Consider the following 24402-nt stretch of genomic DNA (forward strand, 5'->3'; position numbering starts at 1 on the left):
TTTCAATTTTAGTTTCGAATTAAATTTCGATACTAATAAATTATAATGGTTACGCATATTATCCAAAACTAACACAAAAAATCCCCAACAGTTGAATACAAGAATTGTGTCACTTTCATTACATGTTTAAACTAGCTAACGGTTTAGCACCCGTGAAACATAAAACCAACTCCTTCGTTTTGCACCGCGGCATTGTGGGTATTGAGGTCTGATGGTGTCACGTTTTGGATCCAGCATGGCAGCTAAACAGAAGAGGCATGTGGCTATTTTCTTTACTTTTTTCTCTGTATGACGAGTTTTAACGGCAAATTTGTATAGTTTTTATAAGTCAAAGTGTTGTCAGTCCAGTCGGTGTATTTGTAGCGTTTCAAAGACTCGTTTTAGGTAATATTGTTTGAACTAGCGTCCCAGCTACCCATGCTGTTAACGCTAGCTTACTGTTGGGGCTAGCTTAGTTACATCAAACGCCAGCTACATGTGAAATATATTGTCTTTGAAATGGACTGTTCATGAATGTTAATGGAGACTTTTACAGTTAGTTAACTGTCAAGCTGGCAGCTAACCAATAAAACGTTTTCGTTGGAGCTGGACGCTGTAGATGTTTGAAGATTGCTCCCACATGTTGGCCAACTTATTTCATCTGTTGAACTGTTGACTTTTATTTTGTAGGAAATTGGAAGACCTCAGTGTGGATGAGTTCATGCAGTCAGGCTTTGACTCTGAAGGTGAATCTGAAGAAGAGACTCAGAAACAGAATGGACTCAATAAAAAGAACAAGAAGAAAGGTCTGAAATCTGCAGCCCTTCAGACGTGAGTCCTTTGCAGATAGTTCTTATACATAATATCACTGTTATGCTGGTTATAACAACATCAAAACCTCTCAAGGCCAGACAGTCAACTTGTGTGTTTTCTCTATAGGGATGATAAAAAGAAAGGCAAGGCCAGTGAGCACAAGGAGCAGCTGTCCAGGTTAAAGAACAAAGATCCAGAGTTCTACAAGTTCTTACAAGCAAACGACCAAACGCTCCTAAACTTTGACGACACAGACAGCTCTGAGGATGAGGATGAGAAGAAGTATCACAAGTTGCCATCTGCACTGGAGGTAGGCCGGCTGCTGGTGTGTGAGGTCATGATGACTTCTCTTGTGAAAACAAAGATCTTCATAGTGGTGTGTTTTGCATGTAGGAGGCCAGCTCTGGTGACGATGAGGACGGGGATGATGATGATGAGGAGGGTCAGAAAGCTTCAAAGAAATCCAAGAAGGCAAAGGAGTCTATCAAAGTCACAGATAAAATGATTGAAGAGTGGAAAGCTGCTATGAAGAAGGAACCCACAGCTCGTCTCTTTAGAGAGGTCACCCAGGCATTTAAGGCTGCTGTGGCTACAACTAAGGGTGAAGGAGTTACTCAGTGTCGATACAAAGTGGCCGACAGCTCAGGTAAAACACCATGTTGGATATGTGATTTTAAACTGTAGTAGTTTGATTGAAAATTTGTAGCATCATCACTATGATGATACACTTTAATTATAAAAATATTGACAGTAACTGCTGTAAATAAAATGCAGTCAAGACTCTGCAACAATCTGATTTAATTTAGGAACTCTCTGATCAAAAATACATAACTGAGCAGATATTTAATGCCAGCTTTCAGTACTTGGCACATATCAGTCATTACCAGTAAAGCATTAGGTCTTACTTTCAGCACATATTGAAATGTTGTGTAGGTTGCTGTTAAAATTTGGGTTATAGCAGTATTTTTTTAAGTGCTCCCTGTAGTAATTCTAAAATGTTCAGTGTAAATATCAGTGGTGTAGCAATGAAGCTTGAAATTGGCATTGTGGTGATGTCACTGTTTCATACATTTTTGTACAATTAAAAGCGCGCCTGCACATTATGAATAATCACAAATCATAAAGTATAGGCACTTACTGTATTTGTGTTATTGACTATAACATATTAAAGCATATCAGAATCCTACCTTAACAGTGCACATGATACAAAACACCAGTGGTTTACAGTAATAACAAGATTATTTAAGATTATTATTTTCAAGATTAACCAGATATGGTTGCAAAAACAGGAAGCTTTTGTTTCAGCTCCACGACCTCAACACTGCACTGTTTCACTGATTTGTAATGAAAATACACAGTTTGATATTTAATGAATCTTAATGTATTAAATTGAGAGTCGTGCACTTAAATGATACAATACAATTAAACATTTTACACTCAACAAATATGCATAAATATCTCTTTCCCTGTCCTGTCTGCAGTGTTCAACGCCTTGGTCTTGTTCTGTATCAGAGATATTTATGTGGCCCTGCAGAGGATGCTCAACCTTAAGCCAGAGAAAGACCAGAAAAAGTATGAAATGCATATCACATTTTCTGGCTTGATCTTGATAGTCTAAATGTAGCTGTGGAAAGACGGTTCACTTCACTTGTTTCCTCTGTCTTGCTCTTAGGCTAGTGCTCCCGTCATCTAGTCCAAGGTGGCAGAAGAATCAGATCGACATCAAGATGTATCTCAGTGGAGTAGTTCAGGTTTGTTTTGCTGTTCACTTAAAGTGTTTCTCCTGTAGCCCCTTTTACACATGCACTGCAAGCCTGAAATGATCTTGATATAACCTGGAGGAGCTGTATGTTAGAACACAGATGTCTGAATCAGTTGAAAATGGACATTAAACAGACTTTACCCCGCCAGCTACCCAGCGCAAAGTCTGTGTAATGTCAGATTGATCACGTGTGATTGGAACAGGTAATCATCTAGAGAATTCAGTGAGTGAGTGGGTGTGTTGATGACATTTCTATCATTCAGCTTACATGAAATTGGAAGAAAACAAACATCTAAAGGTGAAGAGGAACAGGAACAGGAGTCATTTACACAAAGACAGCAATGGTAATGTCTAAGTGGAGAGACGAGGAGATTCAGAAACTTCAGTTGGTAGAGACCGAAGCTGAAATCGTCAGGCAAATCAAAGGAACAGGAAGAGACTCTGTTTTTTATCACCAAATTACAAACTGGCTACACCACGGTCTCCTGAACACGCTACCCAGGCACCACCCCCTCGCCTAAACCCAACAGAAAATTTCCAGTTGGTGAGAAGTTTCTCACACTGACAGTCTCCTTTTGTGTGCCGCACGTATGAAAGGGAAACTTTGGATCACATTTGGACCTGATTCCCTGATTGTCCAAAGTTCATAAGAGAAAGTGGCTTCTGTGTCTGTCTATGCTTTTCTCCCTTTGAGTTCTGCCTCTTGTATCTTGTTGGCTAGACAGGACGACATTCAGTAGATGAAATGCAGAGAAATTAATATTTCATTGAACATAACATGATTCATTTTTAACAGAGCTGTATATGTCATATTTTCCCCCTCTTCTCCCTCATCCTTTTCCTCTGTTTTCATCAAAACATCTCTGTTGTCTCACTCTCCACCTGCAGCTGTTATCCTGTCTAACGGAGGCCACAGTCATCAGTGCTGTCCTGAGGCATGCCAACCAGCTCGTACCTTATTACCTTTGTCTACCCAAACAGTGTCGTCACCTGGTTAAGGTAAGGCATAAGTTACCACAGGATGGCATGCATTTTTATCCTTAATTGAACCCAGCAAAGTAGTTTTAATGAGCCAACTCATGTCTTTGTGTGTAGCAACTGATGAAGCAGTGGAGCACGGGGGAGGAGACAAGTCGGGTTCTAGCCTTCCTGGCCCTCATCAAAATGTGTAGACACAAGCAGGAAACATACCTGAATCCTATTCTCAAGGTGAGCTAAATGCAGAGTAATACAGGATCAGACTGGATGTAAAATGGTGTAGGATTTGCGTGGAGCGGTTTCTTGAAAGAGAGTTTCTTTTCTTTTTAATCTGATGCTTGTTCCAAATCCTTCACACCACACCTAGCTTGTCTAACCAGTTCATATTTTCATCTGTCTTTCATCTGCTTATGATGTTTTTCTTTCTACTTGCAGCAAATGTACATTTCGTATGTACAGAACTGTAAGTTCACATCTCCCAACGCGCTGCCCATGATCAACTTCATGCAGCGGACTCTAACAGAGATGTACTCCCTGGACACACAGACCACTTACCAGCACGCCTTCATCTACATTCGACAGCTGGCCATTCACCTCAGGAACGCCATGACCATGAAGAAAAAGGTTGGTTGTTGACTGTGTGTATGTACTTTGGAGACTCTGTAACTTGATATTTCTACTGGATGGGTGTAGTTTTGCAGGACGCAGCAGTGCACGCTTTAGCAAGCTCCATAATTATTTTGGTATGTATGGGCTAATTTTATTTCTAGTGCTTGGAAGATGAGGCAAACTAGACTGAATAATACAGAAGTATGAAGGCATACAGAATATACTGTTCATGTTTTCCTCTAATTTCTATACTGATGAGTGATCAGTATATTTTAGCATGGTTTAGTTGTGCATATTTAGCAGTATTACGTTATGAAGATCAATTATACAATATCAGCAGTCATGTAAAAGCCATTTGAAAATCTGCAGGGAAGTTTAGTCATTGTTGCAGCCTGCCAGCAGCGCTGCGGAGCAAAATAGGTGTGTCTTCACAAATTAATGATCACAAAAAGCAAAAATAAAAAAAAGTCTCTGTTTGAAGTTACAATTAGACATGAGGACTCCTGTAGGTTTAATGTTGGGGTTAAGATTAGGTTAATAAAGAACTTTTTAGTACACAGTTTAGCTAGCTTATCCAAAAAACTGACTAGATGACTCAGTGCAAGCCGACAAGAGCGCACATCACGCACACGCTGCCCCCGAGTGAAAAGTTTTAGGGAGTCTCGTGCTCAGGCAGATGGTCAGCTTTTGCACTTTTGAACACTTTGAAGAGACACACTTTAACATTTATAGACACATTTGAAATGCTTCCTTGGATGGCAGGGACACAGGTATTGGAAGACTTTTTTGTCAGTTTACAATGAGTGATTTAAGATTATTTTCATATTATTCTTAAAAACTTAAATTGACTTAAACATCTAATATATTGCAGCAAAAAGAGCGGCAAAAAGCTTCTTTCTGGCATCTTCATGTTAAACACACCAGCCTGATGTTAATGACTTTTCTTGCTTGATTGTTTTTCTCTTAAGCACAACACATCACAAAAAGGAGCACATCATTAAATAAACACATAAGAATTCAGTTCTTACGGAGCTTTATAGCCTTTTGACGCACCTCTATTTTGACACTGACTCTCCTTGTGTATGTTCTGTAGGAAACGTACCAATCTGTGTATAACTGGCAGTATATCCACTGTCTGTACCTGTGGTGTCGAGTCCTCAGCACCCTGCACCCTAGTGATGTACTCCAACCTCTCATCTATCCACTCTGCCAAGTCATAAACGGCACCATCAAGTAAGTGTATTTATATGCAATTTTATCATTTCAAGTTGTCTGAAAGGTCCAGTGTGGAGGATGGAGGGAGATTTATTGTTAAACATGGAATATAATGTTCATAGTTTTGTTTTCTTTGGTGTATAATCACCTGAAACTAAGAATTATTTTGTTTTTATTAACCTCAAATGAGCCGAAGCAGGTCATCTTCCACGAAATCCATCATGTTGTTTGTACAGTAGCCCAGAAGGGACAAACCAAACACTGGCTCTGGATAAGGCCATTTGTGATTAGCGTTTTCACATCAGACACTGTAGTTCTTCTACAGGCTTGGCACACGGGAGAAGTTTCAGTTTTAAAACCTCACCATTCAATGCCACTATATCCCACAACTGGACCTTTAAAGTTTCATGCAGTGGAGTAATTGTGTTTAAAGATATTTGGTTCATTGTAACTTGTAAGCACTTGCCAAATTTAAAATACAACAATCTTTAGTCATAATTGATTATTCAGGTGTTTTTATGTGACAAAATCTTTTTCGTCCTTGCAATGTTCACCACTAGAAGGGCAAAAGTATCTGTACAGTTTTTGTTAGTGTCTGATAAACCTTAAAGTTGTGGATCTATGGATCTGACTCTTCCCAAATCACACTCATGTGCTCACCAATACTTGAAGCAACATGCCGCCATCAACACCTGCGTTTTTGTTCACGCAGAGCTTCTTTTGTTCTGAACTCCATATCAACACTACCTTCACACATTGACATAAAGCTCACAGCAGTAAATGAACAGTGCAGAACTGAGAATAAAGGGTCTCCTGCTGTGACAGTACTGTTTGAGTGACAGAATGGCTGCTGGCAAAAAGTGATAAATAAGGCGAGATTATGCACAGAGGATTGCAGTGTTGCTGAAAATACAGTCATGGAGGGTGGGAACGAATAATTTTAAACAGTGACGGGTGTGAAGCGCTGAAACAAACGGATCCGCACACCAAGTAGCTCCTTTAACAAGAATTGTAATGCTGTGTAAAGTTTGAAACACCAGGCTCTTCCTCAAACTTCTGATAGATACAAAGAGTTAGCCACAATGCATTTACTCTTTTCTTCATGCGTTTATTAAACACCAACAGACATGTCAATATTGAGTTATATGGTGAATATGATGATACACAAAAAAACCATGCACATAAAGTGGTAAAAGGGCTCAAGGTAAAATAAAAACATCCTTTTTAAACAGGAGTTGTGCAAATTTGCAGGAAAGCCCAATCAGTCTTTTTTCAGCATTGGCAGTATAAAAACAATCTGGGAGTGTAGCAAAATGCCGCACACCTACTTTTGTTTATACAGAATGCGCCTTTTTTGGGGCAATGGGGGGCGTGAGCAAGTAACAAAACGTGTAGCTCAGTGTGTGACGTAAACAGTGACGTGGGAGGGAAGCCGTGGCTGGTCAGTTCTTCTGCGATCCTGTCGTAAAGTCCACTTTGCTCTCTGCCTAGCTGGAATCAGTTGCCAATGAAGCCCAGCATACACTGTACGATTTTTAAAATCTTGTTAATACCAGCTCACACTGTACAAGTGAATTGTCTGCGATGTGCGGCCAAAGCTCACGATTTATGTGCTCACACTGTACATTCCGGTTATCAAGCACAATCAGAGAGTTCACACTGTACGGGTGAAAGCAGCTCGTCGGCCCCTGCTGACTGTCCTGCCCGTTGACAGCTGTCAATAAAGATATATTTGAAAGCTCCGATTTGTTCCGGAAGTGCCGTTGTTGTCAACGAAGCAGGACAAGCGGTTTGCTTTAATGATTTTCGCTATACTGTGTGCCGAAACGTCCAAAAAGAAGAGGCGTCAGCGCATATGGACTCGCAGATGGCTTGAGAGATGTGGACAGTATGGTTTGTCCATTTTACGAGAGTTGGAGGTAAGCCGGCTACAGCCGGGTGCACCCTCTGTGTGTGTGTGTGTGTGTGTGTGTGTGTGTGTGTGTGTGTGTTGTATCTCGTCTAGCACGCTAGCTTGTATGTTTGTTGCGCTTGCTTGAAAATGAGAGCAGAAAAAAAACTTACCAGGCAGCTGAAGAATATTGGCTATCTCCTGCCAGCGTTTCTCTCGTTGATAGCGGTCGTGGTAGGTGGAATAAATGTCGAACAGGCACTCATACTGTTGCCACAGCTCAACCAACCTGGCCTCCATATTTACAGTCCACCGACATGTCGCCATGGTGATCTATGTCTTCACGCAGGCGTAGTGAGGGATAAATGCACAGACGTTGTCGAATCGGCTCGTGGCTCTGCTTCAACTGCGAATGTCTGTGCCGGCCGACCAAAATTTCTGACATGTCAGAAATTTTGGTCGGCTGTGGTTCTGGAACAGATGATCCCCCCTCATCTTTACAGTGTCTGTCAGGTTTGCGTTTCCCTCTTGCTACTAGCTGCTCGCTTATTCCTGCTCTCAGCTGTTTCCTGTTTATCCAACGCCAGTAGGTTGCACGTGCGGAAGGGCACCTTGTTCTTTTTAAACCAAAAAGGTTCCAATATGTTTACCCCTTCGCGGCGGGAAATTGGGCACCTCGGATCAACTCGCCAATCTGGCTCTGTGTGTCTAAACGCTCGCAGCTTGCCGGCAAAACGGCCCAACATTGGCCGAAAATCTGGCAGTGTAAAAAGGGCTAATGATAGCTGGGATAGGCTCCATCCCCCGCGACCCCTGACAGGACAAGTGGTCACGGAAAATAAATGCATGAAAACATCGCAATACTGTGATGTATGTTTTTTTGTTTTTTTTTAAGAATACTTTCTAAGGTTATTGTTCAGCTGTGAAATACCCTGCCTCCAGTACATATCATTGTCACTGCTCTTTTGGGCTATAACTAACTATTGTTTTCATGGGTGATTCACGTGTAGATTATTTAATCGATTAGTCAGAGAATGGTGAAAAATATTGATTAGTGTTTCTCAAAGCCAAAGATGTTGTGTTCACAAGCCAAAGATATTCAGTTTCATGTCAGAGGAGTAAAGAAACAAGGATATATTCACATATAAGAAGCTGGAATCAGAGAGTTTAATCATTCTTTTCCGTAAGAAATTACTCAAAGCGACTGTTTGATTATTAATATTAATTGCAGATTAATTTAACAGTTAACTAACCGATTAATCGTTGTAGCTCGAGTACTCTTTGATAACCAAATTCCTAAAAATATGAGAATTTGTATGCATGCAGTATATTTAAAAAAAAATAAATATTGGACAAAGCTTCATGTAGTACCTATTTTTTTTATTCACAGATAATGATAATGGTGTCAGAATTTGTTATCAACTGTCACTTTCTTAAATTGTGGAAGAGAAACTTCAGCAGCATCCTGACGTTAATTTTATATGCAGCATAACATCTCACTTATTGGTGTGAAACCACCGTGTCACTGTACATTTTGCCAACAGCAGGTGGAGACACTAACCACAGTTTTCTCTCCCTGAACAGGCTGGTGCCCACATCCAGATATTACCCTCTGAGGATGCACTGTTGCAGAGCCCTCACCCTGCTGTCTAGCAGCACCAACACATTTGTACCGGTCCTGCCTTTCCTCCTGGAGGTAAGACTTCCTGTCGTCTCCAGAAACCAGCGGTCACAGTGGATAAATGTGGATCTGACAGGATCACTGCAGCCTGTGTCAAGTTTCCAGTAGTTAAAAATGTTTCTCTCACCATTTCACTGAACTGAGAGACCTCAGGTAGTTTGAAATGGTGCAGAACAAACAACAGTCAGTTGGTTTTCTTTGTCAGAAACGGAAACAGTGAAAAGGTAGATGTGATGAAATGTTCCGTCGGTGGCTTGCTGTGGAAAACATCAGTGGCGTATGAAATGCATTTTGGTCTCAACGGCCACAACTGAAGGAGCCCTGGAGGAAACACTTTGAAGGATAGGTGTGTGTGTGTGTGTGTGTGTGTGTGTGTGTGTGTGTGAGAGAGTGTGAGAGAGAGAGAGAGAGAGAGAGAGAGACACACACACACCTTTGCTATCAGACCAATCACAGGTCACCAACTGACAACATTTTCTCCGGGTCAGGTGTTAAGCACGTGATTGTGCGGTCTGTGTGTCCTTTGTGTGCAAATGTGCAAGTGTGTATGCATGCCGCGGGGCGGTGTTGTGGTGTGCCGGAGGAGAGCAGTGTGCTGGCGACAGCAACTGGCTCGGCCCGCTCAGATTGGTCAGTGCATGCCTGTTGTGTGTGTTTGTTTTATAAGCATGTATGTGTGTATGTGTGTATGTGCATGCAGCAGTTTCACCAAAGTGATAAAGACTCGGTTGTGGTTTACACTCTGGTCCCAACACGCTGCGCACACCACATCCTCTCTGCTTATGGCCCACTCTCCACCTCTTTTTCCCCGTGCACACTCCGAGCCCCCTCCCCTAACCCCCAACAGCAAACCGTGTTTATTTGTGACGCACGATATTTCCTGTGTTTTTTCTCCTTTACTGTTCCCCTTGTTAAAGCACTGTTAAAGGCAGGCTGAGGTACGCTGCTACTGTTTTAATTAGAGCAGCAGAAGCAGCCCCTTCCTCCTGTGTGTCTGTGCCTGTGTGTGTTCTCGCATCTCTGAGGGGGGTGTATGATTTGGAGCTTCCTGCTTCACTAGCTGTGCGTGTATATGTGTGTGTGCCTTTGTGTGTGTGCGTGCATGCACCAGGGTTGGCCCATGCCTTCCCACTTCCCCCTGGCTCCCCCGCAGACCGCCACCACATCCTATGTTTGTACAGACAGCACCGGCCAGGAGCGTTGCTCTGCTGCGCGCACCGAGCACAGTAACGACCACACACACACACACACGCACAGAGATATGGGGAGTCAGAAATAGCTTGATACACAAATACAAGACAGAAATTCACTTGCGCGTTGTGGGCAGATGTGAAAGCTGAAGCTTGTAGACAAATAGCCCACACGCTGGCTAGAATGTACTTTCACAGACTAAGATAGAAATGTGTCATCTCGGTAACACTGCAATATGTAAAATAACTGTGTACAATGATAATTATCATAAAGGAGAGGGATGCTGATGTAATATTACTGTACACTGTACCTGTGGTTGTTCACTTGGTTTCCTCATGTTGACCTTACGAATAAGTGACAAGAAGAAAAATGTTGATTTGTCAAATGTATAAAAAGCTAACTTCGGATACTGAGGCGCTACAGAACACTGTACGCCAACACCACAACAGTTTCTTTCCACCGGCCTGTAACACCAACCCACTTCACCAGTAAATTATGTATTCTTGTAATTTGAATACACACAGTGAACATGTAAATATCTGTCAAACATAATCTGAGCATGCTGTAGGCACTGTACATTAGGGATGGGCATTGTAAGTAATTTCTATATTTGAGTTGTCACATAAGATTTTTACTTGTATGTGCAAAAAAAAAAAACAAAAAGAAAAAGAACAGGGTTAGGGTAGCACATCTTCCTAGCACACAGTGAGTGATCGAAACTTGTTAAAAAAATGTCCAGATTTGCTACAAGCGATAGCAACATTCAGGAAACCTATCAAGCCCTGAGCGAGCCTAGGCAATGGTTTGCTGTCGCTCTGAAAATAGGCTGAGGTGCACGAAGCTTCGCGAAAATAGAGCCAGCGTGAGCAGTTTTTCAAAGAAGCGACGCATTGATATGTACTGTCTGTTCGCTGACGCACAGAGCAGGTCAGGCATCTTTATTGGGAAACACTGAAACAAGCTAATGTTCGGTCATATGCTCGTTTGCAGCATGACGAGTTAGGTAGAGGTGTTAGCCTGGTGTTCTGAGCTGTGGGGTCTGTATAGATTAGCTGTGATACGGAAGGCAATGTCACATAGCTTGCACTGAGAATTCATTTTGTTTATTTAGTTGAAATACTCTCAAACATCACTCTGATGCCTGGTAGCCATTGAGTGATGTACACACACATATATATGTATGTACACCAATAGGCCACAACACTAAATCCACTGATAGGTGAAGTGAGTTACACTGATCATCTTGTTACAGTGCAGTGTTCTGCTGGGAAACCTTTGGTCTTGGCATTCATGTGGATGCCACTTGATGTGCTCCACCCACCCAAACAGAGGTTCAGATCATGTAACCCCCCTAATGGCAACGACTCCCAGTTGCGGTGCCCCCCCCCCCCCCCCCCCAACGGAAAAAGCACCATGCCACACTGCAAAAACTTCTCAGGAATGGCCCGAGGACCATGACAAAAAGCTCAAGGCATCAACTTGACCTCCAAATGTCACGTTCCTCAGGCCATTCCTGAGCAGTTTTTGCAGTGTGGCATGGTGCATTGTCCTGCTGGGGGGGGGCCATCGCCATCAGGGGGGTTCTTGGTCTGCAGCAGTGTTTGGGTGAGTTGAGCGCATCAAGTAGCATTCACGTGAATGCCAGGACTAAAGGCTTCCCAGCAGAACATTGCACTGTAACAAGATGATCAGCGTTAATCACTTCACCTGTCAGTGGCGACTAAGTTCATCGAAAGTTTAGTTTTACAAGTTTATATTTTAGTTTAATTAAGTTTAATAAAAAGACAATAATAATACATTGAATGTATAGGTGCCTTTTAGAACACTCAAGGACACCTTACAAGACACAGTAAAATAAACAAGTAGCAATGTATCCGTAAATCATAGAATAAACAATTCAGTAATATACAAAGAAAGTTAATAAAAATGACTAGACAGTATCATAATTATGAATTCTAGGTATAAAATCATCATCATCAATATGTGTGTCACCATTAAATCAGACGGAATATGACAGATGTGGGCACAAGACCAGAGGAAGGGGAGGAATGAACAATCGCAGAGGGGAAGCACAGAAAGCGAATCAGATGAACTGTAGTTAGTATTGTTAGATGTGGTCAGTTGCTGGTGAATATTTTCAGCATAAACGTGTCACACTGGGCCGTAGAAAACAGGCGAGGAGAAAGAGTGTCTTTATACACCACAAGGCCAGTTTTAGCATAAAGGCGTTCCAGGCGACGGCCTTTAGCTTTAAGCTGGTGAAACGCCGGTGAAACCAGGAGCAGAGTGGGTCAAGGAGACAGACTGAAAGATGAGCATCTGTATTTTTGACAGGAGTCAAAATCATACCATCAGGATTTTTACATACCCTGGTATAGCTTAAAACAGGGATGCCGTCCAAGCCTACTATAGTACCACTAAAACTGAGCATTCCTGAGCAGTTGGGTCTGAGTTCAACATTGTTGTTTGTTTATGCCTTTCTTTTACAGATCTTTCAACAGGTTGACTTTAACAAGAAACCAGGGCGAATGAGCAAGAAACCCATCAACTTTGCCGTCATCCTGAAGCTGAGCAAGGTCAACCTGATGGAGAAAGCCTATAAGGTAAGTACTACTGTCATCCACGATTTGTGAGGGTAGATAGGCAGACAGATTATTTCCTCCACAGTTTGGGAGGAGTATTTACTGTGACACTTTGTTTGTGTCGGTGCTTCTGATCTTTCTTGCGCTGAGAAGGAGCAGCAGCTGATCAGATGAGTGGTTCAGGTCCTAGTTAATGTTATTTTCGCGTCGCTCCCTCACACTACGTGTTAGCCTGCGTGTGTACATAAGGGGATTGAGGGCAGCGCTGAAACTGGCCCCCTGTCACCACGCTCAGTCCTGAAGCCAAGAGGATTGCAGCACGACCCTCTGGGATTATCCCCGCACTCCGCTTGCTAGGGCTGTTTTCACTGCTGTCACCTGGGCAGCTGCCACGAACCCCTGCCTCGCAGACACACAGCAGACCTGACTAAATGAGCACTGATCTGTCTTAACCTGAACAGTTATTAGTGCACAGGGTAGTGAATGCTTCATTTGTGTTCAGAAAGAGAGACATCTATGTCTCTAGTACAGCAAATTTCTGTTTGGTTGTTATTGTGTTTTGTTTTGCCCTGACCAATCAATAGCGAGTGACGTAACTGTCCCACTGTGGGCTTTTTCAGTTGACGTGGACCTCGTGGTAGTGATTTAACTTTTTATGCCTCTGCGCTGACAACAGCTGTGGCGGGAGGCAGTGTTTTTCGACATACATGCATCCAATTCTTGTGAGCGTGATATCTCAAGTACACCTGGAGGGAATGTCCTCGTATTTGCCGCATACGTCCACCTGGACTCAGGCATGAACTGATTAGATTTTGGTGGTCAAAGGTCACTGTGACCTCACAAAACATAACCATAACTCAAGAATTCATTTGCTTGTTATGACAAACTTTCACACAGTTGTTTAATTGAATAAAATGATGAAGTGATGACATTTTATATCCAAAAGCTCAAAGGTCACTGCGACAAAACCTGCAAAAACTCCTTTCTGGCCATTACTCAACGCCATATCTCGGGAACAGAAGGGAAGACATTTGGTCTTCTAAACTGTGCGGATTGTAGAGATCTTCTGTGCTGCCGGGGGAAGATGTGTGTTCACCCTCCATCCACTGTCATGGGTATATATGAATCTGGACAGACACTGATGTAAACTGCAACTACAACTTGATTGGTTGGCAAAGGCAAAAAAAGAAAAAAAAACACACACAACACAGAAATTCTAGTTTTCTCACTGATTAAGAAAAATGTTACTAGTTGTTTTTTTGTACATAGACTTATTTACCTTGTACAGCTGCCTCTATCACATCCATGCTTATCACAAGTTTCTGTCACTGTTTTTCATTAATGTAGCTCAGTAGCTGATCATCTTTGTGGCAAGATTTCATTCTTTAGTCATATCTACTGAGCTCTGATTGCTTCTCTTACCAGAAGAAACAGCCATCAGTGGGCCGTCACCAAACATCAGAGATGTGTGCAATGATTCAGAGGTCTGAAACAGGTTTAGGCTAAGCTGTCAGTCATGAATCCTTAGTAACAAGTGAAATGCTAACGCAGATGTCAGTCCTCATGTGTTTTGGTTTCTGTGATTTTGCACAGTGAAGAGTCTAATGATGAACTGAAGTTTTACAAATGTGTCTCAGGGATGAGTATTGATTGTCTATCTTGCTGTTGCATTTTAGGATGGGTTGATTGACCAGCTGTATGACCTGATCCTGGAATACTTCCACACTCAGGCCAGCTCCATCGGCTTCCCAGAGCTCGCCCTGCCCACCGTCATTCAGGTAACACAACCTTTAAAGTGATCCTGGAATGAGCCTGAAGAATCTAGGTCTGAGAAATAAAATGTCCTTATCTCCCCCAGAGTTTACACACACAGATACACAAGTAACATAGATTGAGTCAAAACTAATGAGGAAGCAGTGACAGTGAACATCACTTCCAGAGTTTGAAACCTGTCTGAAAAGATGATTCAGGATCTGGTTCAGGATCTGAAACCTGCCAGGCTGAATGTGCTCCCCTCAGGGAAAACGACCACAAACCCTCCTCTGCTCTGCCTGAACACACTGTATGGGCGGACTGGAAGATTTTTTTACACAGGTTCCTCCTTTCTCATACTCCCCCTCCATGTCCCTGCAGCTGAAAGCATTCCTGAAGGAATGCAAAGTGGCCAATTACTGCAAGCCGGTGCGCCAGCTGCTGGAGAAGGTACAGGAGAACAGCAGCCACATCACAGGACGGAGACAGAAGGCCGCCTTCGGAGTGGCCGATGCCACTGCTGTGGTGAGTGTGTGAGTGTGTGTGTGTGTGTGTGTGTGTGCGCGTGTGTGCGCGCGTGTGAAAGAGGAGGGATGCAAGGGGGAAACTGTCTTGTCCTGATTTCACAGGCTGCCTCTGCGGAGTCCTCATTTTACCTCCTCCATCCGTTCATATGTCTCGTCAGGTTGACTCTTGTGTTTCTGATAAAGTTTATTTGAAACTTAAATTGCTTTTGTAAATGCAGGCAGGTGCTCCTCCATCAAAACATATATAAAGATGAGCCTAAATAATAACAATAAAGGATTACATATGTATAAGATAATATAAAATGTGTCCAAATGTAATGGTTTAAAATGTAGAAGTTAATGGCTTGAAATACCATGTACACAAAACTCTGAGCAGTGCATGCAATTCTCAGCTCTACATGAACCAGTGCACGTGACTTGGTGCCGCTGCCAACTCACACATTAACTCTAATCATATTAATGTGTACTTCATTTATTTTAAATAAATTTTTTGATAGAAAATAATTGCAGTTTTTTCAATAACTTCAATGTATATCTTCCCAGGGACTCAAAATTATTTTCAGAGTGTATCACTGCACAGGAAACAGTCATTTGTAGATGAAGAAGGACTGAAATAAGGCATAGCTATCAAAGGTTTCAGAGTCTTTTTTTGTACTGACTTGTAAAACCTGTGTGCATTCATTAGTTTTGTGATTACATAAGTCAGTTGTGTATTGTTTGTTCAAGATTTGATAATATCTAGTGGGTTATAATGCTGTAAAGTTATAAGTTATCAGTGAAAAATAATTTACAGCTCTGATGAGTACTAATAATTGTTGGGTCATGCAACATGTTTTATGATTTACCGTTGTCATGGAAGACACTTGTTTTATTGCTTTTTCTACTTAGTGAAAACAACAGATTTATTAAACTGTGACAAGTAATTACAGGCTGTTTTATTACTTCACCGTATTAGCTCTCGCACCACATGTATTCTACTTACTTGATGCATCTGACTGCTCCGAGTACCTGGTGGTTACCTCAAAAGTGATGCATCTGAAGAGGCTGCGTGTTGTTCAAGTTGAGCACGGATAAAATCACTCACATCAAAAACCCAAACAGTGTTAAATATTACAGCAGCGTTCTTTAAAATAGAAATGTACCGATACCACCTTTTCCTTCCTGATACCGATTCCGATCCCTGAACCTTAGGTATCTGCGGATACCGAGTACCGTTCCGATACCAGCACGTAAAATAAAAATGGATGGGATATGAATTGTTGTATGTCTCAACTCCTAAAACTCTAAAGTATTAAGAAATAAATACATAATAGTAGAATGAATGCCATAACACTTTTTTTAATTATTATTATTATCCAGTGTTGACACAGATCAAGACACAGGTCAAAGAGCAGCCACACAATTTGGTAAAAAAGACATTTTAAAGGCTACAGTAGAATGCTTTTTAAACTCCGCTCCGTTTCGTTTTCCTGTAGCGTGCGTATGTGTAATGACGTGAGGCATTATGTGGTATCGGATTGGTCATAGGCTGTACTCTAAGTCTAAGTCTACTCGCCGATACCCGATACTGCATTTTAGGCAGTATCGAAGGCATTTCCGATTTGGTATCGGTACAACTGTACTTTAAAGGCCCTGATACAACAAGCTGATGGTCGGTGATGGGCTGTTGGCGAGCATCTTTCACCACTTGTGCCAGCGGTATTCATGGCCTAGTGGGCCCCAGTCGGGTTTTTATGCCTTTGCACCGGGGATAGCTGTGGCCTGAGTCATTATGTTTTCAGGTTGTCCGTCCTATTCTCATGAAAGCGGCATCTCAAGAATGCCTCATGGGAATTTCTTCAAATTTGGCACTAGCATCCACCTGGACTCAATGGTGAACCTATTAGATTTTGGTGGTCAGAGGTCACTGTGACCTTGTTTGTCTTATTCTTGTGAATGTGATAGCTCATGAACACCATGAGGGATTTATTTATTTATTTATTTTTCCCCCTCAAATTTGCCACAAACGTTCGCTTCGTCTCAGGGATGAAGTGATTAGATTTTGGTAGTCAAAGGTCACTGTGACCTCGGTTGTCTTATTCTTGTGAATGCGGAGATGAGGTGATGCAACAGCCAGCCCTTGTCACCACTAGCTGTTTTTATGTTGGTTTGGTGTGTCTGTTGTTCATCAGGTGAGCACGACACATTTGCTAATGTGACAGATCTATTTATTTTTATTGCATTTTAGTTAAAGAGGTAAAAAAAAAAGAGTTTCATTAAGTTGAAATAGGGCTGGGTGATATGGCTAAATATAATATTGTAATGTAATATTGTAACTATAATTATAAGACGGTCAACCAAACTCAGCTTGAAAATAAATAAGGCTGGGAAATCCATCCATTAATCCTTCTTACAAATCCATAAATCAGACCTAATGAGGAGTTGTGTGTTGTCACTTTGCCAGCTTCAGTGAGATGGTGTCAGCGGCTGCAGTGGGTTTGATTGATGTTCACAATAATTGACACCAATCAGCCAGTTCAATCCACTTGACTCAGAAATCTTTAATAATCAGTTCAAGTTTGACTCAGTGTTTATCTAAATATAACAGTTGTTTCCACAACAGTGGGACGTGATGTAAATGTTGTTATTTTTATTGTTTAGATTAGTCATGTCTGCTTCACACTACTTCGCTTCTCGGCCTCACTCAGCACTGACTCGTAGGTGGTGTCTTATCTGAATGTTCTCAAGAAGCATCAAAGGGAGAGCAGTGTTTTCCAGTTGCGCGGCAAAGTTTTCACCAGAAACTTCACTGTTGGGCTCTTGTCCAGCTGATCCTGAGTCTGTAGGCCATCCAACAGTCCTGACTGTCAAGCCCTGCAGTCAGCGACTGATAATGGAGGCCACTTCCCTGTATAAACTCTGAGCCTGGTTAAGAATGACCCTGTGGTTATTGGAAGCTCTTATGGGCTTTTGAACCAGAGGCGCCTCTCTCTGCCTTAATGAGCAGCCATTAGTGTGTGTTCTGTGTTGACTCGCTCACTCTGTATGCTACCTGTCCACACAAACATGCTTTTATGTGGCTTCGCTGCTGCTCAGTCTTGACATGTAATGCTGATTAATATTTAAGAGCGTTTAAGGATGAAATTAAAGAGGATGGTCTTTGTGTAATTTAGATGATGAAAAAATGTGTGTGCGTACACACATGGAAGTGTGTGTGCGTTTTAACAAAGTACAACAGACAGACAGCACGGCACCGCGGCAGCGCCAGCTCCTGTCGCCACGGCTCTCTGCTCAGTGGAGGCTGTCGCCATGGCATCCACTCCCTGGCATCGTGGCAGCGGTAGGTGTCACCGCAGGCGAAGGAGAGGGGACAGCCTTGCTGCTGCTGTGGAAAAGGCCATGGCCCCCCTCCGGCCACCAGCCCCCCGCTGACATGTCACCCAAACTGAGAGCTAGCCTAATTAATGATGCCCTGCCTCCATCCAGGTCGCACTCTGATGTCTCTTGTCTTTCTCTGCTGCCTGTATATGGAAACATTTTGTTTGTTTGAGTCGAGGCTGAATTCAGAAGTAGCTTCTCTACTTTCATTTTGTTATCCTGTCTTTGTGTGTGTGTGTGTGTGTGTGTGTGTGTGTGTCCACATGTCACACATCTTAATAGCAGCATGGCAAATTGTGGTAAATGTGTTAAGCTAGCAGGCGCAGGAGGCTGCGGTCTGTTCGCTCTATTGGATTTGTTGGTCAGATAATGTGATTGGGTCTAATCAATATCATCCACAAAGACCTTTAGGGCTGGAGAAGATCTGCTGGTCTCCCCTCTCAGGCACCTTCAATCCGTCTTTTCCACATCTTCTGACTCCTCACGCTGTCTTGTCTGTCCATCTCTTTCTCCTGGTCAATTGATGTAAAGTTGCAGTGGAAAGTCACATGTAGTGAGATTGTTTTAGAGCCTGGATAAATCTGCTCAAAGTAGGGCTGCTACTAACGATTATTTTCACTGTCAGTTAAGCTGTCGATTTATTTTCTTGGTTGTTTGGTCTAAAAAATGCCAGAAAATGGTGAAAAATGTTGATCAGTGTTTCCCAAAGCCCAGTAAGACGTCCTAAAATGTCTAGTTTTGTCCATAACCCAAAGATAGACAGTTTTCTGTCATAGAGGAGCAAAGAAACCAGAAAATATTCACCTTTTAAGAAGCTAGAATCAGAGAATTTCAACTTTTTTGTCTTAAAAATTACTCAAACAAATTAATTGAGTATCAAATTAGTTGGCAGTGAATAATGAAAACTAATCTAATAATCGCTGCAGCTCAACTCTGAAATAGGGCTGTACAATTAATCAAAAGATTATCATAATAGCAGTATAGCCAAGTGAAATATCCAAATCACAGAAGCTGCAGTTTTTGATAAAGGTAAAATCATAATTGCATCATAGATTAATTATTGTGGTGCTACAGAGATGTCCCAGCCTACAAATCATACTCCAGATGTAACAGGTAACAAGCTTGCTTGGTACAGACCCCAGCAAAATCACATCATCTTTTTTTTTCAGTGAAAACAAAATGCAAAAATTGCCATTACTAGTGAAATTGCAACGCATATCTCAATATCTGTCAAACTAATCGCAGTTTTTGTGTGTGTATTAAGTAGCGATAATCTGAAAGGCTTCTCTTTATAGATTCTGCGAAAATGATTACAACTTGAGATATTGGAGAAGCTCATTCTTCAACAACATTTTAATCACTTTGTCCTCTGTCAGGCGGCCTGGGAGAAGCAGGTCAAGGAGGAGGGGACTCCCCTCAGCAGGTACTACAGCCAGTGGAAGAAGCTGAGGGAGAAGGAGATCCAGCTGGAGATCTCTGGCAAAGACAGGGTAACCATCCGACCAAAAACACACACCAACATTTGCCTCATCCCACTCAGTCATCGTGAATCACTTCTGGCTTTGTCTTTATGAATGTCGCTGTTACCCACAACAGTTGCTCTCTTACATAAATCATGAAACAGTCATGCTATACAGGGGAACATTTTACTGGCAGAACAATTATGTTATGATGATGATCATCATTAACGCACTAAAGGCAGGTTTATGTTCTCACTCTGCTGTTTGTGTTCTGTAAAGATGGAGGATCTGGACCTCCCTGAGATCAAACGTAAGAAGATTCAGGAGAAGAAGGCGGAGGACAAGAAGGAGTTCAAGGATCTGTTTCAGTCTGACAGCGAATCAGACGAAGATGACGGAGGACTCAAAATCAAAGGCAAGCTGACTCTTGCACACACTCACTCACACGTTGAAATTGGCCTGCTAAGGAGTTCAGGAAACTATGATGGCTCGGCCTCTAGGGGGCTGTGTTTTGTTAAAGCCTGGTGTTCTGCGGTGCAAAGTTAAAGAGGTGATGACAGTTGAGTCTGTTTCTGGGCTGTTATCTCTGTTTCTGCAACAGCCACTATCTTTAAGATTTGACTATAAGAAGCAGATCACCTGAAAACAGTTTAGGCAACGCTCTGAGTTATTAAAACATCTACAGAGGCAGTTTCTGAGGAACTGAACTCAAATCAAACTGTAGTGAAAATCTCTGCTTATCACGCAGCACAGAGGAGCCGTCAGCCTGATCCTCCTTTAGCCCCAGTGTGTCTCGTCCTGTCGGGGTCGCCCACAGGTCGCAGGCAGCTGCACCCTCGCCTTTACAGCTTTACACTCGGACACGCTCCAAACAGAATAAAGCCCTCCGCAAGGTCACAGAGGAAAGGAGTAGGCGGCAGGGGGATTTTTTTTTTTTAATGCATCTGGACTTCATTGTAGGGAGAGTCCCCACAAACGGATGGGCAGCTGCCGGCAAGCGGCGGGCCTCCGCCTCTCACTCTCTGTCCACCCCTCCCCTCCTCTTTTCGACCATCTTTCCTCCACCCCTCCCAACCCTCATGCGCACACACACGAGCTGAAACCCCCGACAGGAAGTACAGGCTTGGATCCCAGCGGGGGTTCCTAATTCAAACCAGCCCAGTGGAACAGCCAGAGGTGGCCGCTCCCACTCCTCGCTCCCTCTTTCATTCTCGCTCTCTCTTTCTGGCTCTGTGGGCTTCAACCAGCTGCCCCCGCATGTCCTCGCAACACGTGCACACACAGAGACACACACACATCTCTGTGATAGCACACAAGCGCACACCCACCACCTTGTCGTCCAGTCTTGAAGAGCCAAAAGCTTTTGGGCAGCTCACCAAAGCTCTTTGTGGTCTCACACACTCCCGGAAAGAGGGGGAGTTTGAGAGGAGGGGGCTGATAATTTAGATTTCTGAGTGTGTGTGTGTGTGTGTGTGTGTGTGTGTGTGTGTGTGTGTGTGTGTGTGTGCGCGCGCGCGAATAAAGTCTTTCAGGTCATTTGGGGGCAACCTCTGAGGTATTGCTGAAGTCTGCTGGCACCATGTGAGCAGCAGAGGGTGGGAGAGAGTGAGAGTATGTTTGTCATCTTAAATTTAGATTGGAAGGGAAGTACCTGATGTTTTAATAGACATTGTTTATCTGTGTGCGTGCGCACTTGTTGTATAACTGCATGTGTGTGTGTTCACAGTGTAGCAGACAGAGGAAGTAGCTCTGTTTTGCTTCTCTCTCCTCCACGCCCCCAGCCTCTCATCACACCTCAACTTCAAAGCCTGTGGACTCCAGTTGTCCCTTTGGCGAGACAACACACACACACACACACACACACACGCTGTACCCTGAGTATACCACAACACAAATGTAGACAAACTCCCAACTTCTCTCCGGTGCACACAAACGCACACACCAGCACACACTCTCCCATCATCCTCGTAGCCGTGGAACCTGCCTGCTATCTCCATTTGCTATATTTAGGCCGTGAGCATAAGATGTCTGAAATTGCCGGTAGTAAACTGTCATGGGTGTTTGTGCAGCAGCAGCGGCGTCTGTAATCGACTCTCAGTTCCATCTCAGGAGGAAATAGACACTTCCAGCTGCCTCTGATGCCTGGCCCACATATAGGTGTCTCCAAAGTCCTCAGACGTCAGCGATGCACCAACACAAAGTTAGGAATGTGTGAAGAAAGTAACAAGACAAAATTCAGTGTGATGATTTTCTCTGTCTTCCTGCAGGGAAAAAGGGCCGCCGTGGGTCAGATGATGATGAGGATGATGATGATCTTGAGGATTTGTCTGACATGAGCGATGACGAGGGGATGGAAGGCCTAGACTCAGGTTGGTACAACATCAGTGTCTCAAAGGAAGTGTACTGGTAGCACTAACAGAGGTGCTGTTTGCAGTGTGTCTATTCATTTAGTATTCAGAGGAGACTGTATCACCTTACAATATCACCACTGCATTTATATACACATCCATCACTATGGAGGCTGGCAGGTATTAGGGGTAAAAGTTTAGATAGTTTTCAGGGCTCCAGACTGCATTTAGTCGCAATTTGCTATTTTTGGAGACAGTGCTACTCAATTTTATAGTTAGGAACTTCGGAGCGACTTGTAAATATTCCCCCTGGTTTTCCCCGGGGTATCAGAACTCGAAAACTTAAAGATATCACCCGTTATAACCCACTACCAAGTAGTATTGAAACAGCTCCTGTCAAATTATACCTGCATTCGATCCTTTTTGCGCTTGGGGTCAGATCCCAGAACTTCCAGCCGGATCAGTAAACTTTCTGTTGCTGCTGTCTCTAGAGCCGCTCTCCTCGACGTCTGCCTGGTTAGCACGAGCTAACACAGCATCAGATGCTAACATCCGACACTGAGCTGTTTAAACGTCAGCTGTGTGATGTTATCCTATAGTCCTGTCACTGTGTGTGTGTTGCTGGGCTGACTCTCACCAACCATTGTTAACTGTTACTGTACTGTAACTGTTGGGCTGAGCTCACACTCCAGCAGCAGCCACAATCCATACAGTCTGTGGTGTGATGAAGTTGAGCGCACTGCATTTGATGGAGTTGGCGGTTCAGCGTGCCGAGATGCCACCAAGACGTTTAAATGTATGACCACACTACACACTACTCCATTCACATGATGGGTATCGAATGAAGTACTTTATCGGAATCGGTTTCACTTTAAGGTATTGGTATCATAATCCTAATCATCATATGTCATGTTAACAACACCAGAGTGAGATTTGATGTGTGTATTGCTTCACGAGCGATGTTACTACATCTGCCCCCATCGCCAAGTCTTCACTCAGCTCTGCCCGAGTCTGTCTACAACTGTCGCGGTTGGTTTGACCGTGGAGATGTGAGTGACGGCTAGTTTGACCACAGTCTTTTTCTACGTCAGCCAAGCTGGATCAAATCCTGGCCTCCTGCGCTTCTCCAGTTGTCCAGAGGCAGCGTCTGATGTTTCTGCATCAGGCTAGTCATCACTCGCATCTCCGTGGTCAAACCAGCCACCACTAAAATCGGAGCGCCCTCTGTATTCTGCCCTTTATTGTAAATGCAGCCCAGGATGTGTGACAGTGTCCACTTTTTAAAATAAGGTGTTAACACAAAGTATATATAAAATACATACATGGAAATAAGATGAATTTAATTATTTTCATAGGAAGTATATAATATGTCACCTTTGACCAAAATAAACAACAGATTCATAATGAATTGTGAGGGAAATTTAAATGTGATTAAATTTCAATCAAGGAAAAATCTGACTTCCTGCAGTCTCAAAATTAAACATTTTTACTGTATCAATTTTGAAAATTGCCAAAAAGTAAAGTCTCACATTTGTGCACCTTAAAGTAGCTAGAGTCATAAATACTTGAGGTGTAAACATTGATACATTCAGCTATGTTCACTGTAAACACAAAATCAGAGCTAAGTAACAAAAAGTCTCGCTTTTTCCTTTAAAATACAACAGCATATTGTTATTTCTACACTATTTCTGTAAATTGTAATATTTCTTTTTTTTTTTTTCTTTTTTTTTTTTTTTTACGATTTTTTTGAGGGGGCTTTTTAGCCTTTAATGGATAGGACAGACAAGTGCCGCTGCCAACAGCCTTATACATGGGGCACCTGCTCTACCACTAAGCCACCGGCGCCCCAATTGTAATATTTCTTACAAAAAGCATTTATCATTAATACAGGTAAGATGGAGAAAAATGTGAATGTGTTGCATAATCGATACATCATAGTACTGCAATATTTTTAGCGTGCCGCTATGCTATCATTTTTATTTTATTTATTTATTTTATTATACATATATATTTTAATATTTATGTATTTTTATTATTTAAATAAGTGTTATTGGCAATACAAATTCAACTTTTGGAAGTCAACTAGAATAATAAAATCAACAGATTTTTCAGTCCACCAGATACAATTTTGCCTCAAAAAAAAAAAATAAAAATAAAAATAAAAATAACGTGAAATGAACAGACTGGAACCATTATCTTATTAGATAAAACAGATGTTAACAAAGTTTTCCTTTGGGGACTTAGTTTGCATTTGAAA

General features: G+C 42.5%; 1 protein-coding gene across 2 annotated transcripts in view; it reads left to right on the forward strand.

The window, feature by feature from the left end:
- Nucleotides 1–24402, forward strand: part of noc2l (NOC2-like nucleolar associated transcriptional repressor) — an 81169-nt gene that overhangs the window by 55229 nt on the left and 1538 nt on the right. The window contains exons 1-17 of one of the 2 annotated variants that reach the window (XM_049580788.1): nucleotides 134–255; nucleotides 670–810; nucleotides 919–1102; nucleotides 1186–1438; nucleotides 2274–2364; nucleotides 2465–2543; nucleotides 3443–3553; nucleotides 3650–3763; nucleotides 3968–4156; nucleotides 5235–5374; nucleotides 8832–8943; nucleotides 12609–12722; nucleotides 14378–14479; nucleotides 14835–14978; nucleotides 19714–19827; nucleotides 20077–20212; nucleotides 22065–22166. In XM_049580788.1, coding sequence (XP_049436745.1) covers nucleotides 212–255; nucleotides 670–810; nucleotides 919–1102; nucleotides 1186–1438; nucleotides 2274–2364; nucleotides 2465–2543; nucleotides 3443–3553; nucleotides 3650–3763; nucleotides 3968–4156; nucleotides 5235–5374; nucleotides 8832–8943; nucleotides 12609–12722; nucleotides 14378–14479; nucleotides 14835–14978; nucleotides 19714–19827; nucleotides 20077–20212; nucleotides 22065–22166 — 2170 coding nt within the window. In that variant the 5' untranslated portion in view covers nucleotides 134–211. Of the gene's footprint in view, nucleotides 1–133; nucleotides 256–669; nucleotides 811–918; nucleotides 1103–1185; nucleotides 1439–2273; nucleotides 2365–2464; nucleotides 2544–3442; nucleotides 3554–3649; nucleotides 3764–3967; nucleotides 4157–5234; nucleotides 5375–8831; nucleotides 8944–12608; nucleotides 12723–14377; nucleotides 14480–14834; nucleotides 14979–19713; nucleotides 19828–20076; nucleotides 20213–22064; nucleotides 22167–24402 lie in introns of those variants that run through there. The other variant, XM_049580789.1, reaches the window with a different exon arrangement.

This window comes from Epinephelus fuscoguttatus, linkage group LG7 (assembly GCF_011397635.1).
Source record: "Epinephelus fuscoguttatus linkage group LG7, E.fuscoguttatus.final_Chr_v1".
In the NCBI taxonomy this organism is placed as follows: Eukaryota; Metazoa; Chordata; class Actinopteri; order Perciformes; family Serranidae; genus Epinephelus; species Epinephelus fuscoguttatus.